The sequence below is a fragment of the Gallus gallus genome, chromosome 1 (genome assembly GCF_016699485.2).
Source record: "Gallus gallus isolate bGalGal1 chromosome 1, bGalGal1.mat.broiler.GRCg7b, whole genome shotgun sequence".
In the NCBI taxonomy this organism is placed as follows: domain Eukaryota; kingdom Metazoa; phylum Chordata; class Aves; order Galliformes; family Phasianidae; genus Gallus; species Gallus gallus.
The window spans coordinates 30,195,059-30,210,193 of record NC_052532.1 but is presented as its reverse complement, the minus strand read 5'-3'; the positions used below and the strand labels follow the sequence as shown (position 1 = coordinate 30,210,193).

Below are 15,135 nucleotides of genomic sequence, written 5' to 3'. Positions count from 1 at the left end.
CGCAACCTCCGCCCGCACTGCCGGCACACCTCGGAGGCAGCGCCCCCTCCCGCTTCCTGCCGCAAGGAGGGCCCGCCCTCCCGCCGCGCGCCACAGCCGGGGTTGGGGGGGCGGGCAGTTCCCTGAGGCTGTTTCCCCTCTTCTGAACAAGGTAGTGGTGTCCGGGAGGAAGGGGAGGGGGTCGGTGCAAGCTGCGCCCCCTAGCGGCCGCTCTGTGAGCCGGTGCGGCTCTGCCTGCAGTCGGCGGTACGGGGATGGTTTCCCTCCATTTTCTGTTTTCCCTCTTTTTTAAAAATCTTTATTAGTGTTGTTATTATTTTTTTTTCTCCTTTCGCAGCGGCGGGCAGGGCAGCCATGCTGCGCTCCCTCAGTTACGTGACCGATCACACCGGCTTCCGCGGGACAATCAAGAAGGCGCCCGCTGACTTCGTGGTGAGGGAACTGGAGCTGCCGCAGCGCCCCGCGGCGCCTCGGGACGTCAGCCCGCCGGCGGGGGGACCGCCCGCTGCCTCTGCCACAGCCAGCGCCGGGGCTGGGAGCACGGTGGGACCTGCCCGCTGTGACCCTGTGACATACCCTGAGCAGAGCCGGTGTGCAGCGGGCCTGAAATCCGGCCCGGAGGCAGCCGCTCTGCTGGATTCCCTTTTGGGCAAGCCCGCGAGTGAGAGGCTTACTAAATTTGCTTGTGATCTAAAGGAGGCGTGGGACTCGGAAACGGGTTGCGATGCCGGCGCCGGGGAGTTCTCTCTGGGAGCCGTGGTGGACAAGAGAGATCGGGCCGATTTGCACGGCGCCATCAGGCAGAGATTCCCCTTTTTGGTCACTGTGACAAAAGACAACGAAATGGTTGTGAAAGGAAACGCTGACTACAGAGAACTCTGTCAGCTAGTGACTGAAAAGGAAACAAGCGATTTCTTTAAGTTTTTGGACGCCAAGCTAGAAAATTCCACCTTTTCTTTTGAGCCCGATGGAAATAAGGAGCACAGAAAAATAGTTCACCACTTCATCAATAAAAAATTTGGTAAAATTTTAGAAACAAAGTCTTTTACTGTGGCAGACGTTGGTTGTGAGCCAAATATGTCAATAATAGTAAGGTTTAGAGGGAGAAGTTGCTCCAGAAAGAGGTCTGCTGATGGTTTCCAGATAAAACAAGATCTTTATACAGGTAAACATTACATTTTTAGTGGAAGTGTGGGGTACTGTGGTGTTCCGCAGTAATACTGACCATCAGAATCGTTTTAGAATGGTCACTATGGCCCAGTATATGGGTTTAAGAAGCATGTTCAGATGTTGGGCAGCTTAGTGAGCTCAGGTTTGGTTTATGATCTCATTTCTTAAAGGCGTTGGTTTCTGATCCACAGAATGTTGCTAGCACTAAGTCAGGTTACTGGAATTGCATTGCATTTGATCAGGTACTACTCTGAAAGCCAACAGGGGTTTTGATTGTTCTCACTTTTGTTTACTGTCTCTTTATTCTTTCAATACTGAAAATGTCCCATTTCCTTTAGTTTTGTGGACTGGGAGAGGAAACTGTGGGAACACTCCCTGCAGTTGCCATGCTGTTATGGTTTGAAAGGAAGAACCTGCAATCTGCCATGGCAGAGCACCTGTATGATTTACAAGTGCAAATTTCTAATAATTCTGGGATGATTGTTTCAGCTTTCACCCTTCAGAAAGAAAATCTAGAAACACTGGAAGCAATCAGCTTCTTGGCTGCTGAACTTGGAGTTCTTCCCTCAGACTTCAGTTACAGCGGCATCAAAGATAAGAAGGCTATTACATACCAACTGATGGTTGTGAAGAAGGTCACACCTGAGAGGTATTGACAATCTGGGGGTAGGGCTATTCTAATTTGCTATTAAGTATCAACAGGGTGCAAGTTGCTGCAAGGTTCCTAATGCTTTGTCTTTCCCTCCTGTAGTAGACCACAGTGGCAATGGCTTTAATATTTTGTGGGTTTAGGGTATATACAGTGTAGCATTGAAGTCCCCCCTGTGGAAATTTAAAGAAAAATATTCTTGTCATACATAAATACATGGTATTATAGGACGGTATCCTTCCAATTCATGATCATGTGATCCACTTCATAATTTAAGTTCCATCCACTAACTGGAAGAGAGAGGAAACCTGTACAAAACCCAACAGTTTTATCTTGTGGTCCACAAACAACAACAGCCTTACAGAGATTAGAAACAAACAAGCAAAGAAACCTCTAAAGTAAATCACTGCAGTTATACTTTGGACAGATGCTCTTTTTGAGTGTTGAATGTCGACTTCTATTATATTGCCCATCATAGAAACATGAAACTAAGTAAAGAAGATGCCAACATGCATGAGGATAGAAAATGCATTCTGAATAACTTGCTGATAACACAAGATGTTCTCATTTTTTGCCAACTCAGTGGGTAAAAAAAAATAAGTATTAAAGTTCTGCAGCTGCAGTAAAAAAAAAGTTGCTGGTGTAAAAACCACAACCTATTTCTTCCTCAGCTTCAACTTTTAAATAAAAGAAAGTAGAATTTATGTTTTCAGGGTTCAATACTAACTCAAACAAATATCAATAGTAAAATTCCATTGAAAACTGGGCAATTTTTTAAAGGGAATTAGCAAAATGGTTGCTTCCAAGCTGCTGGTTTATCAAGAAAAATTATTTACTGAACTGTTAACGTGTTTAAAATGTAAGCTGAAAGTTTCCCTTGAACTGAATTACTTTCTTATACATAGTACAAAGAGATTGAGTGCATGCTTTAAAGGGCAAATACTTGAGCTGTCAGCTGCATTTCCAATTACAAGCATGTGCAAGCATACTCGGAGAATCGGTGTTCTGAGTTTGTTTCTTTAAGACTTAACAAGAAAGAGCAAATTGTGTTTTGGAGACTGCTAGAGTGGCAGACATTACTTTTTCTCTCTTTTTCTCCTCTCTTATTCTCTTTTTATTCTCTCACCTCCTGTTCTCTTTTCATGAGAAGCAAATTTCTAGGGCTTCTAACTTCTTTTTTTCAATAAAAAATATAAAATTCAGTTTGGGTGCCTTGAGAATGTTCTATGAATTGCTTAGTTCCCATAGCTGTCAAGCTACAAAACATAAATGCAACTGAAGCAAATAGTCTGAAGATATGTAGGGAATACAGCTAAATTTTTAGGCTATCTCTATGTTTGAGTTGACTTTCTCTGTTTTAAATCTCTTCTGAATTCTATTAAATCTTTTTAATTCTGGTGCAAAGGTAAAGAAGACATTTAATTACAAGTTGTATAGCTTTAATTGCAGGCGGCTCATATTTTCTCCCAATTATTTGTGCAGGTTGAAAGAAATTGAAAGCAAACTGGAAAAAAAGGGTATGAGAATACACAACATACATTCAGCACAACAGCATCTTAGACTTGGTCAGCTGAGAGGCAATCACTTTGATATAGTTGTGAGAGATCTCAAACACCACAGTCATGATTCTCCTGTAGATCTGAAAGAAAGAATATCTGAAGCAATGGAAAATATTGAGGTAAAAAGTCACTTGGCTGCCAATAAAGAGCAGGGTTGTAATGGCAGAATAATAGCAATATTTCCCTCTTTGTGACACTTTTTTTGCTGTTGTATGGCTTTCTTGCATTACTCAAGGAACTGGGAGCAAAGCTGCCTCCTGAAAGGTGACCACACATACATTCATTCTGTGTTACGGATCTCAGTCCTTGACATGGTGCAGAAAGACAGATGGGGTGTTTGGTAGTAATAAATGAGTATTGATATATGGGCTATCATGGCACAGATCTAAGGCCAACCGAAGTGCTTTGATTTACAGTAAAAAAAATATACATGTCAACTGCTTGCCTTTTTTGGTCATGTGAACAAAATACATGGTTGGCTTGGGGGGAAAAAAAATATGTATACTTCCATGACAAAAATATATGTGAAATGTCTTTAGAAGACAAAGAAGGTTCTCTGAAATTCAGTGGATTTTAGACCCACCCTGAAGAAAACCTCATTATCAGATATTCATAAATCTCTGAGAAATATAGAAGAAAGTCATGAAAAGAACAAAAAGTTTAGGTGTTTTTTATGGTAGTAACTTTCTTAACATTTCTTTCTAAGCAATAACTACTATGCAGATTAAGACGATTAATCCTGAAATAAAGACTTCAATGAGAACTATCCAGTGTGCAAAAACAAAAGAAATGATAGGTACTGTAGAAAATTTTGGAAGTTGATTTTACTACTGAAAAAAAAAAACCACATAACCAAGTGGTTCTTTAATGCTTTTCTGTCTTCTACATCTCACTTTTTTTTTTTGTTTTGCTGTTTGGGAAAATGAACACAAATTCCTTTGGTTGTGTGTCCTGCTTTCTTAGAGTTAACCTATTGGTCAGATGATGAATGACAGAAATGGCATCTATATTGATCCAAAATAAGGATTTTTCATCCTCCGTGGAAACAAAATTGCATGTTGGTCCTAGGGGAATCCAAAACAAGGTTATGTAATTTGAATTGACTTTCTGCTCCATGAATATTTATTAATTATCCTTTTTTTTTTTAGAGAAGGGTGGAGGTCATGTGGCTGTGATGTTACTGCCCTCGTGTGACCTACCACTCATCAGGAGATTTTAAATCCTGGTTAGCAGAAATGCTTACTCTTGCTCTTTACTATGTTAATAATCATGCAAACCATATCGTGAGAAAGAAGATGAGTACTTTAAGGAAAAAAAATATCCAACAGCTGTTACTGTTCGTTACATCTGCTGTGCTTCATTTGCTTCAGTAGAGATTTTATAATTCGGCACATAGGAAAAGCTCAATTACTTTGACTTGAAATTGTCTCATTTCACTTACCTGTTTTTTAAAAAAGGAAGAGAAGAGTAAATCTTGATTGTCTTTTTAGATGCTTCTAACAGCTGAAACATGGTAATGAAACAGGAGTTAGGATTTTGTTATCTATTATTTCTAATTAAAAAAAAACAACAGTGTATGTATTTTGGATATAAATACAGAAGTTTGTTTGTTGCATGCTCAATCTCAATAGTACCCAATATTTTGATGTTTTTAACATATTCATTCTTCCTAATTCTAGGCAAAAGGTTTTGTGAACTATTATGGACCTCAGCGTTTCGGACAAGGACAGAATGTTCAGACAGATCAAATAGGATTGGCTCTACTGAATGAAAAAATGGTATTTTCATTGTGTGATTTAAGTACTTACTGTCAAGTTCATTTCATGTTGTAGTTGCCATATCTGGTGTTCAGTGCTGACCTTCCCAGTGAGCAATTTCATTTGTGAGATGAACCCAGATGTGTGCTGGAAGTAATTGCCAAATCAGTTTTGACAACACAAGCATGAAGACCTTCATTGTGAATTAGAAAAATCTGTTTTAATCAGCAGGTGTAGCTGTAAGCAGTTCAGGAATTGATTCTTCTGTCTGTGATGTGATTGTCATCATACCTCTTCTCAAGGAAGTGGTTGCATTCTTACAAAGATTGAACGCTAAAATGAAGCTATATTTATACAATGCTTATCTAGGGTCCTTGCTGCCTCCTAACCTATAAACTCTTCATCCTACTGGAGGTCTATACTCTTACAAATGTGGCAAGATACTACGTAGGACCATACGAAAGGATTTGCTTTTTCAATACCGTGCTAATTTATTTGTTGTATAGCAGAGATTTCTCCTTTTCATAATTCCTTGGCTAGTTGCCCAGAATCTTAGTTCTGAGTGAATGTTCCCATGTTAGCTAAGGATACCTTACTTCTTTAGTAATAATTTGTAAGATGAGAATCAAATACTTTTCAATGAATGTAACATAGTGTTTGGCCCAGGTTTAAAACAAAATCGGACCCTTAGAAGTGAAATGAATACTTGAGCATCCTCTTCTGCTAATCTTGTTTTGATTCTGAGAAGTCCAGAAAACTTATCCTGCAAATATAGGGGGAATCTGACATTTTGCATGTTAATATTAGCAGTTCACACCACATATCAATCCCTGCAGAGTAATGATATAAGTATCCAGTCTTAACTCAGTTACTTTTGAATTTAAAACATGCAGAAACTACTATTTGTATTAAAAATGTACCAATATATGCTTGCACAGTCCAGTACAGAGGAAGACCAGAATAAAATGTTAATGAAACAGATAAACAGAGATAGTCACAGTTTGATATTTGTAGCAGCAAATTGATTCTCTTGTGGTGTTGCAAGTAGCAGGGGTTAGCTTAATGTTTTCCCAGTTACAGTGTCAGGTCGGTATAAAAGCAAACAGTTGTTGCCTCTCTGTGTGAGGCTATGGGAAGTGCTGTGTCTGTGTTACATGAAACATGCTGGAGGGAAAGAAGAGAGAGGAATCTTCCAGCTCAGTATAGAAGGATGGCACAGATTTGCATGCATTGCTGTCCATTTCATTGAGAAATAGTTATTTTTAAATGCAATAAATGTAAATTATGTTTTTTGAAGGTGAAAGCTGTGAAATTATTCTTCACGCCTGAAGATACCGATGACCCTGTAAATAATGCCAAAAGATACTTCCTTCAAACTGGTAAGGCCACTTAAATTGTCTATAAATCTATCCATTGTAGGTACTGTGAGGGAATAAAGTGTTGCTGCACAGAGTGACACTTCTTATTTTGCTGCCTGTATACCACTTATAGTTCATTCCAAGGAACTCATTAGAATTTCATGTCTAATTTTTGAAAAGAAGATCAAAACCAGGCCTTCAATGTGCAAAATAGTGGAATAGTACTATATTTCAAGTGCAAGACAGTGCAGAAACCAATGCTCTATAGCAATGTAATGCTGGAAAAGACTGGTCTTTTTCTTTTCTTTTTTTTTTTTTTTAAGCAATTTTGGCCTGCTTCAATCTGTTGACTTTTGAAATATAATTTTTCCTCTCTAATTTAAAGGGCAGTATGGAGAATGAGGCACCTAACACGCACTCAGCACTTAACATGGTTGGGCATCTAATTTTCAGAATTTTCTATATTCACCTTATAAGTTGTTTTTGGCATCTTTGGGCCTGGCTTTTATGTCTTTTTAATTACATATCTTCTTCCATGCTTTGCCATGATCCACAGTCTTTGTTTTTTGATCTGAATTCAACAAAATATACCAAAGACACAGGGTGCTAAGTAAAATGCTTTGTTATATTAACTGTTGTTATCATTCAACTTAACTTTCCCTCCAAAACTAGAAATGTTGAGTTGCTCTTCTCTTCAGATGCTTGATCTTTTGAAATCTTCCTCAAGTTAGCCTGCATATCGTTGTACATTGATAGAACAGCTACAGTGTATAGCTTCAAGAGGCACAGATACTTTTCATTGCACAGATAAGGTACATTGCTATACGGTGCACTGAAAGACGTTGGTGCAGACTTTGAAAACAGCAGCGTGCCTTCTCCTAAAAGCAAAAGACTATGCAATGGCTCCTTCAGATAATCACTCTTCAGAAGAAAAATTAAGTAGGAAAAATACGTAAAACATAAAAATTTAAACATTTACATAATATAGTACAAATATGATTAAATGTAATTTCATCGTGGTTGAGGTTCAGACCTGAAAAACAGCATAAAGAGGTTGGTCTGTCACCATTTTTTTTCTGACCTATTTAATCTGTTTAAGTGTGTTTTTCTTTTCCTGACAGGGAGTATTAGAAAAATCAATGATAACTTATATAGTCATTTCTTTTTTATCTCAGAAGATGCAAAGGGGACACTCACGATGCTGCCAGAATTTAAAGTGAGAGAGAAGATGCTGTTACGTGCTTTACATCGCTATGGTGTAAATCAAGAAGGCTGTATTAAAGGATGGCTCAGTATTCCTCATTCAGTGCGCATATTCTATGTCCATGCTTACTGCAGTCAAATATGGAATGAAGCGACATCATATAGGCTGAAGACTTATGGTTCCAAAGTTGTTGAAGGTGATCTGGTCTTCTCAGAAGAAAATGACGAAAGCCTTTCCCTGAATGACAAAGTGAGTTTTTACAAAATAGTTCTTGTAAAGAAAAATTTACTTAATGTACTTGATTATTGTCTGACACATTAATGTATACAAGTGCTTTCATTTTGATTTGTCCGCTGAAATACTTAGCGACAAAGATGAAAAAAAGTGAGCATTTCAATTTTGAATTACTACAACTAGATATATATTCTAGATGTATTTTAATAGCTTTTATCTATTTTGATGATTTATTTTATTCAGTGGAGGAGGAGAAACAGAATGGCACAGTTGATGTAAGAGCTTAGCCTGCACGGTGTCTGATGCTCTTCTTAGGACCTTACTGGGGAAAACCTTCAGGGTGACCCTATATTCCTAGAATCATAGAATGGTTTGGGTTGTAAGGGCCCTTTAAGATCATGTAGTTCCAACCCGCTGCTATAGGCTTGGACGCCTCCCGCTAGACCAGGTTTCTCACAGTCCCCATCCAGCCTGGTCTTGAGTGCTTCCAGGGAAGCAGTATTCACAACCACTCTGGGCAACCTGTTCCAGTCTCTCACCACCCTCACAGTAAAGAATGTCTTTCTCGTATTTAGTCTAAATCTGCCCTTTTCCAATTTAAAACCATTTCCCCTCATCCTGTTGCTACTATTATCAGTCAGTGTAGACCTGAGTCTTGCTCTCAAGGTTAGACCTTACCATTCTTTCTATGGAAGCATTTAACTTTCTCCTAATCATCAGGTAAAGCATAGAATTTTGCAGTGTTTTACTGGAAAATAAATGGAATTGTGCTTAGGTGTAATGTATCTCCTTTCTTGAGTGGAAATTCTTACAGATCTGAAGCAAGAGTACTTCAAAGGTTACTGAACAATTTCCAGTCCTCGAAAAGAGTAACTGTTCCCATTGTGATTTTTCTTCAGTAATGTTTTTGGGAAAAGATGTTAATAAGCCAAATAGATCAAATCATAGGAAAAACAGAGCTGCCAAATGTAGCTCTAAGTTACTGAGTTTAATATATATTCCTATTTAATGTAATACATTCCAATTCATTTTTTTTTCTTTTGATGATGTTAACACAAAATTGTAGCTCACTTTATATTAAGCATCTCTAATATTTCTAGATTGAAAGAGATTATTTGCCCTTGAAGTAGTCAAATAGCATCAGAATCCTTTAAAATTTTAGGAGTTCAGCACGCGTTTCCTATACTAAACTGTATGTTTTATTTCAAGAAAGCTTGTTTTTCTTAACATCTCTTTAAATGTATTGTCAGGTTCACGTTGTCACTGCTCTGGAAGAGTCAGCTAGCAAGTACTCTATGCATCAAGTAAGTCTGTATGAAAAATTCTGTATTGTTGATTCCTATTTGATTAAAATGTTTTATTTTAAAAATGATATGATAAAGTTAACTGGTGCAGTCTCATTTCCTACCAGAATGCAGACTGAAGAAAATACGTGTGAAGTAACCTGCGCTCTGAAAACAAACAGAAGGGAAGAATATTTACTTTGTAGTTGAAGTTAGTACAATGTCATTTGCAGTATGGTAGTACTTTTCTTGAAGTTGAATGTAAATACTTCGAAGTTTTTTTTAGTCTATTTCTGGGAAAAATGCTCAAGGGTCACTGACATAATTCTTTGAAGGGTCAGAGCATCATGAAGTCATACATATGCAACTTAATGTCTTCATTGCTGTACCTTTCCCAGCAAACTAAGTAATTCATGTTACTGTACTTCTAGTTCATTGGAGAAATCATGACATATTTATTATTTTGTTCTGCTTTTTAGGAAAAGTAGCTGCCTTTTAACTATTTCAGGCTCCAAACACATTTAAAATTGAAAGCATATTTCTTTAAAGGGAAATCATTGAGCTTTATTTATTTGTTTGTTTGTTGAAGGTTGTTCTTCCAATGGTGGGCCACAGTATCAAGTATCCAAGTAATAAGGTTGGGCAGTGGTACCGTGAAAGACTTTCTAAGGATGAGCTGCAGATGTGCAAGTTCCGAGTGCCTCCATTGCAACTGAATATACCTGGATGCTACAGGCATATCTTGAAAAACGTTCAGAACCTTTCCTATTTTTTGGAAGGCAATGAAGAAGGAAGCAAAATTGAAGACAACCATCTGAATGAGTCAAAAGTATCTCTTCATATATCATTTGACCTTGATCCTTCATGCTATGCAACAGTCTGTCTCAGAGAAATAATGAAATGTGACTTCTAAGGTTTCAGTTAATGAAAGACTGCATGAATGTTATACCAATGGTGATATTTTTTGTAAAATGCAAAAGAGGAAAAAAAAAAAAAAAAGAGAAAAAAAAGAGGGGAAATGACAATTTCAAACTAGGAACAGGAAAAAGTAATAGATTGAGAATCATACTGGCTGAGGAAGAAAACCACCACAATCCCGGTTCCAGAAACATTCCAAACCCTAAGTGCAAATCTGGAGTAAAAAATGCAAAGCTATGTGTCATGTCAGACAGGTTTAACAGAACTTAAAGAAGCTGTGGGCTGCAAGCATGAATTTCACACTTGCACAGACATCCGGCTTGCAGTTATGTCCTGGAAACATGTTTGCAGGGAACAGACGTATCTTTTATTTCACAGTTATTTTTTAAAAGCTGGTTTATACTAAATGTTCAGGGACACTGGGTAGCAATTATGTCACAAGTTGTAGCCTACAGGTATCTAACCAAAAAGCTGCTGTACTGAGATTCACTGTTTGTTTTGTTTTCACTGCATTCTCGTACCAAGTGTTAAAAGTAGAAGTCCTGAACCAAGAGTAACAGATTACCTGGCACGTTGTCAGTCATTTGATGAACACTACAATTGAAATTAATGCTGATGATTCCAGGACTAAGTTGTACATAACTTTCTAGATAGTGCTAATTCAAGTAAGCTCAGTAAGATCAGGTGTGTAATGAATATAATTGCAAAAGAGTTCATAGGAAAAACCAAACACTGATTTATTGTTTACAGGGTGCAGATTCTATTCCTATTACTGTAAAATCTTATGCTGACAAAGACTTTTTAATGAAACCACCTCTGGGAAAAAAAAAAATATATATATATATTTTATATTTTATATTTAAAAAGTTAACTGTGATAAAATGAGTGCATTTGTGAACAAAGGGAGAACAAAGAATGTAAGTTACCTTGACGTTTGCAAGGCTATTCTTGTAGCAAAATTAAGAGGTGTTTTCTAGGTGGGTTTATAAATGGGATAAAATAAAGAAAGTGGTTGGAGGAGTTTAGAAGAGTAGTGGTTAATGGGTCATATCCTAATTGGAGTGAATACCCTAGGGGTCTCTCCTGGGCTCTGTGCTATTTAGTGACTTTGTCAGTGACCTGGAAGGGGGCATGGAGTTCACCCTCAACAAGTTTGCAGATCACACCAACATAAAGGAACAAAGGGAAATACTGGGGGAATCTGTCTGTCTTTCAGGGGGACATAGACGTGCTGGAGGAATGGACCAATGGGAACCTTACAAGAGTTAAAGAGGAGAAATGCAAAGCGTTACCCTTGGGAAGAAAGCACCCCTGCAGCAGCTCAGGCTGAAGTGCAGCAGCTGTGTGGGAATAGCAGTAGGCAGCTGAGCGTGGGTCAGCCACGTGCCCTGGCAGCAAAGACCTCCAGCGATCTCCTGAACTCTGTTAACAAGGACAAAGCCAATAGATCAAAGGAAAGATCTATTTTTTTCTGCATGTTAGATCACATTTAATTCCTATGCTCAACTTTTATCCCCAGCAGAAGAAAAATTAGTTTAATGAAGAACTCCCAAGCTAGTTTGGAGCTGAGCGCTTGTCCTTGGAGGAGAAGCTGAAGGAGCTGGGCTTCCTCAGCCCGGAGGGAAGACAGGTTTGGGGTGAGGTTGGGGAACCAACAGCAGCTCCCACTACCTGTGGGGAGGTTAGCAAGTAGACGGACCCAAGCTTCCCAGTGGTGTATGGTAGGAGGAGACAAAGAACATAAACTGAAATGAGAGGTTCAGCCTGGTTATAAGGAAATACTTTTTTTCTGTACAAGGCCAGTGAAGCAGTGGAACAGTCTGTGCAGTCTTCAACCAAGATTTCCACAGCCCAACTAACAAAGCTCTGAGCAAAGTGGTTTGATTTCAGATGCAGCCCTGCCTGGCCTAGAGACCAGAGATCACTTCCAGCCTCAATTACCCTGCTGTTCTAAGCAGAGTGGTGTGTCTCTTCAAGCTGCAGATGGCAGTATGACTTAAAAGTAAAACGGAAAACTCCACTCATTTTTACTGAGAGAATTAATATCATGAATTGAATTTTGTTTATGGCACCAGTCTCTCAGTTGTTGGAACAGTGAAGCAAGATAAAGCTCCGAAGGTTGATAAACCATTTATTTATGCAACTTTTATAGAAATACAACTCCCATGATTTCAAAGCTTGCATAAAATTGTGTAGCAATGACGGATCTGGATATTTTGCTGCTTAAAATAAGAGGATTATTCTGTAAGTCTGCATAAGTCATTCAAAATTTGACCCTTAGCTTTAGTATGGGAAAATAGATTGTCATGCAAACAATAGCTGCAGAGCCACTGGAGGCAACTTAGAATGCTTGCTCTATTACAGTGCTTACTTTATACCTCAGTTTTATGCTCTGCAGCCAAACTGACTGAAAAATCCATTTCCCTGCCACAAACCAGCCAAGACAGCTTTGTTCCCGTCTTTGCTTTTCAGTATCACCTCTTCTGTCTTCCACCTGCACTTAAAAATACCATTCTTCTGTAAAATTATTTTTAACCCAGGTCACTTTGCTACAGCGCTGCTCAAAAAGAGTTGTCAACACCAACGTAGTAAAGTGCAGACAAGATGTTGCATGCAGTCACAACAACCAGAAGAAAAAAACTGGCGTTGAAATTCCGTATAAACTACTGTGGTCTTCTTTCACGTAGCTCACAACAGCCTTGAAAACCATCTCATCACAAACAAGATTTGAATACACAGCATTAAAAGTTGATCCTTGGTTTGGAAAGATGTGAAAGGTCAGATTAAAACATTTTTGACTGAAGGCATTCTATTTAAAAATAAAAGATCAGAAGATGGTGCTAAAAGAGTTCCTCTATAATCATTTTAGGCTCATTTGTCAGTACTACTATTGAACACTAAAAGAGCTAATCTTCTTAAGCAAATCATTCTTTCAGCAACTTCATGTGAAAGAGCTAATTATGTGTGTCGATGGGTTAAATTCCTTTAAGTTAAAAGTTCTAGTAGGGAAAAGTCAGGTTAGCTATTAGAGTGTTTATATGCTAAACATCCTGATTATTTCAGTGGGCATTTATTGTTAAATCGTTCTCTAAATCTCACCAGCTTTTTTGCAGGATCGTGTATGTGAACTGTTGAATTAAGGACTTTTGTATGAGTGCAGTACTCAGCTTTTTAAGGCTAGCCTACATAAGTAAAACAGCTGTGTCCCTGCATTTGGAAAAGAAGATAATCACTGTGTACTGATCTGAGTTTAAGGAAAAGATTGATGTCTTGATGAGCTCTCATCTTACTAAATACTTCTATTGCCACCATTCTTTTCTGATAAGCCTCAAAGCACTTTGCTAATACTAATGAAGACAGGTCTCTGATTCTGTTTCTAAGAAAAGGGGTTTTAAGTTCAGTAGCCAGTTGATTTTTTCATCAGATGTGATAAGTAATCAAGTCTTTGAATGGGAAAGAATGCAAATGTTCTTAAGCTGTGAAATCCTGTTACTTTTAATTTGTTACGAATTTGACAAGTATTATCCTCAATAAGAATATACAAATTTTCAGATCTTCCAAAATGAGACGGATTAAAATTACATTCTTACTATAAAGGCAGTTCAGAAGCCAGGTAGATGCGTTGAGTATTGGGCCAACTCATTTATCCAACCCCATTATCTCCTCCCTTAGTGTTGACATCTGTCAGCCGATGATCTGATCTGTCACACCCAGCTGATGATCACAGACTCCTTTCTATTCCCTTGAACAACTTCTGCCCATTGTAAAAGCTCAAGGAATCAAACTGAGAAACTATTAACACTTTCCTTTCTCTCAGTCCCCAGCCGTGCCTTCTAGCACATTGGTTCCTTTTTAATTCCTTTTAGATGAAGCCAAAAAGTGAGCTCCAGCTGCACACCAGGGTCACTTTACATTCAGATAGAGGAACAAGGATAAAAAACAGAGGTTGATAATTTGGGCAGCTTCAAACCCTGCACATGAGTGTGTTCCATTGTGAAGTCTAGACAACAGTAAGTACAAAGTAAAAAAAAAAAACTGAATCACACATTGTGAAGGTGGAGGGTCCTCAACGCTCCAAATATGTTCATTTGCTTCTGTTGCACCTAATAGCTTGTTCATGTGGCATTATTTGAGCATGTCATGTTTTCAAAGAAGGCAGAATCACTGAAATCCTGTTTGCAGCATCAAGCAGAATTTTCTTGGTGGAAATCAGAATCTTGTACTATGGTGGTTCAAATATGTTTCCAGCTTCTACACCAGTGCTTCTACCTGCCTAGGATAGTGAGGTTTTTAATTAGCTTTAGAAAGGACTGACTGAAAAAAGCAAACAATCTCTGTCTTTCAGAGCATTCCTGCAATTAAAAACTTAAAAGCCAAGTCGGTTCTTCCCAAGTAAATCATAATTACTCAAGGACCCACTACTTCTATCCTGTAATGTATATGCCTATGGCTGATCCCTCATTTTTCACTTCTTTAACAACATATAGTTTACATTTATATTATTATACAGCTTAGATATCTACTCTGTCATGAAATAACTGCATAAAATGCATATTGTAGTTACCAGTAATCTGAAGTTGAATTGAGGGCATGAGAAATGCACTGAAGAGGGCAAATTGTGTTATGGTATTTTAAAATGCTCTTTGGATTTGAATGATCTTGGTTTGGGTCTGTACTGTGCCTAGTGCAAAATGGAAAAGTGAATCCCGATTATATCATAATCTCTGAACCACTGTTGCAGCCAATGCTAGTTAGTGTTCATGAAGGAAATGACCAAGTTTGACATTTGCAACAAAAAGTAGGAAACAATTGCTTGAAATTTGAATTTGGGAGACAAAAGGTCAAGTTCTGATCCAGATGGAAAAGACTTGGAATCCATATGCTGTATTCACCAGATCATTCTACGACATGCAACTGGCACAGCTATATGCCCACTCTTAGTACTTTAGATCCTAGTGGTAAGATATCAGAAAGACTGGCTGTGTGAATCTTCCTTCAGAATA

At 38.3% G+C, this 15,135-nt stretch overlaps 1 protein-coding gene across 2 annotated transcripts; it reads left to right on the top strand.

Annotated features, from left to right (window-relative positions):
* The first annotated feature begins 58 nt into the window (after window positions 1-58).
* On the top strand, window positions 59-12,978 carry PUS7L (pseudouridylate synthase 7 like). 2 transcript variants are annotated; one of them, XM_004937548.5, is made up of 9 exons: window positions 59-151; window positions 338-1,165; window positions 1,660-1,819; window positions 3,302-3,497; window positions 5,058-5,156; window positions 6,433-6,514; window positions 7,669-7,946; window positions 9,182-9,235; window positions 9,804-12,978. In XM_004937548.5, exons 2-9 carry the CDS (start codon window positions 355-357, stop codon window positions 10,125-10,127), a joined length of 2,004 nt encoding a protein of 667 aa, XP_004937605.2. In that variant the 5' UTR covers window positions 59-151; window positions 338-354; the 3' UTR covers window positions 10,128-12,978. The 2 variants fall into 2 exon arrangements, with proteins under 2 accessions (XP_004937605.2, XP_416038.2); XM_416038.8 differs by having other exon boundaries at window positions 59-246.
* The last annotated feature ends 2,157 nt before the right edge of the window (window positions 12,979-15,135 follow it).

Bases quoted from the DNA above. Each gene is read 5' to 3' on its own strand.
- PUS7L (XM_004937548.5), top strand. From the start codon at position 355: ATGCTGCGCTCCCTCAGTTACGTGACCGATCACACCGGCTTCCGCGGG. The intron at 1,166-1,659 runs GTAAACATTACA...TGATTGTTTCAG, and splicing joins AAAACAAGATCTTTATACAG to CTTTCACCCTTCAGAAAGAA. The intron at 7,947-9,181 runs GTGAGTTTTTAC...ATGTATTGTCAG, and splicing joins GCCTTTCCCTGAATGACAAA to GTTCACGTTGTCACTGCTCT.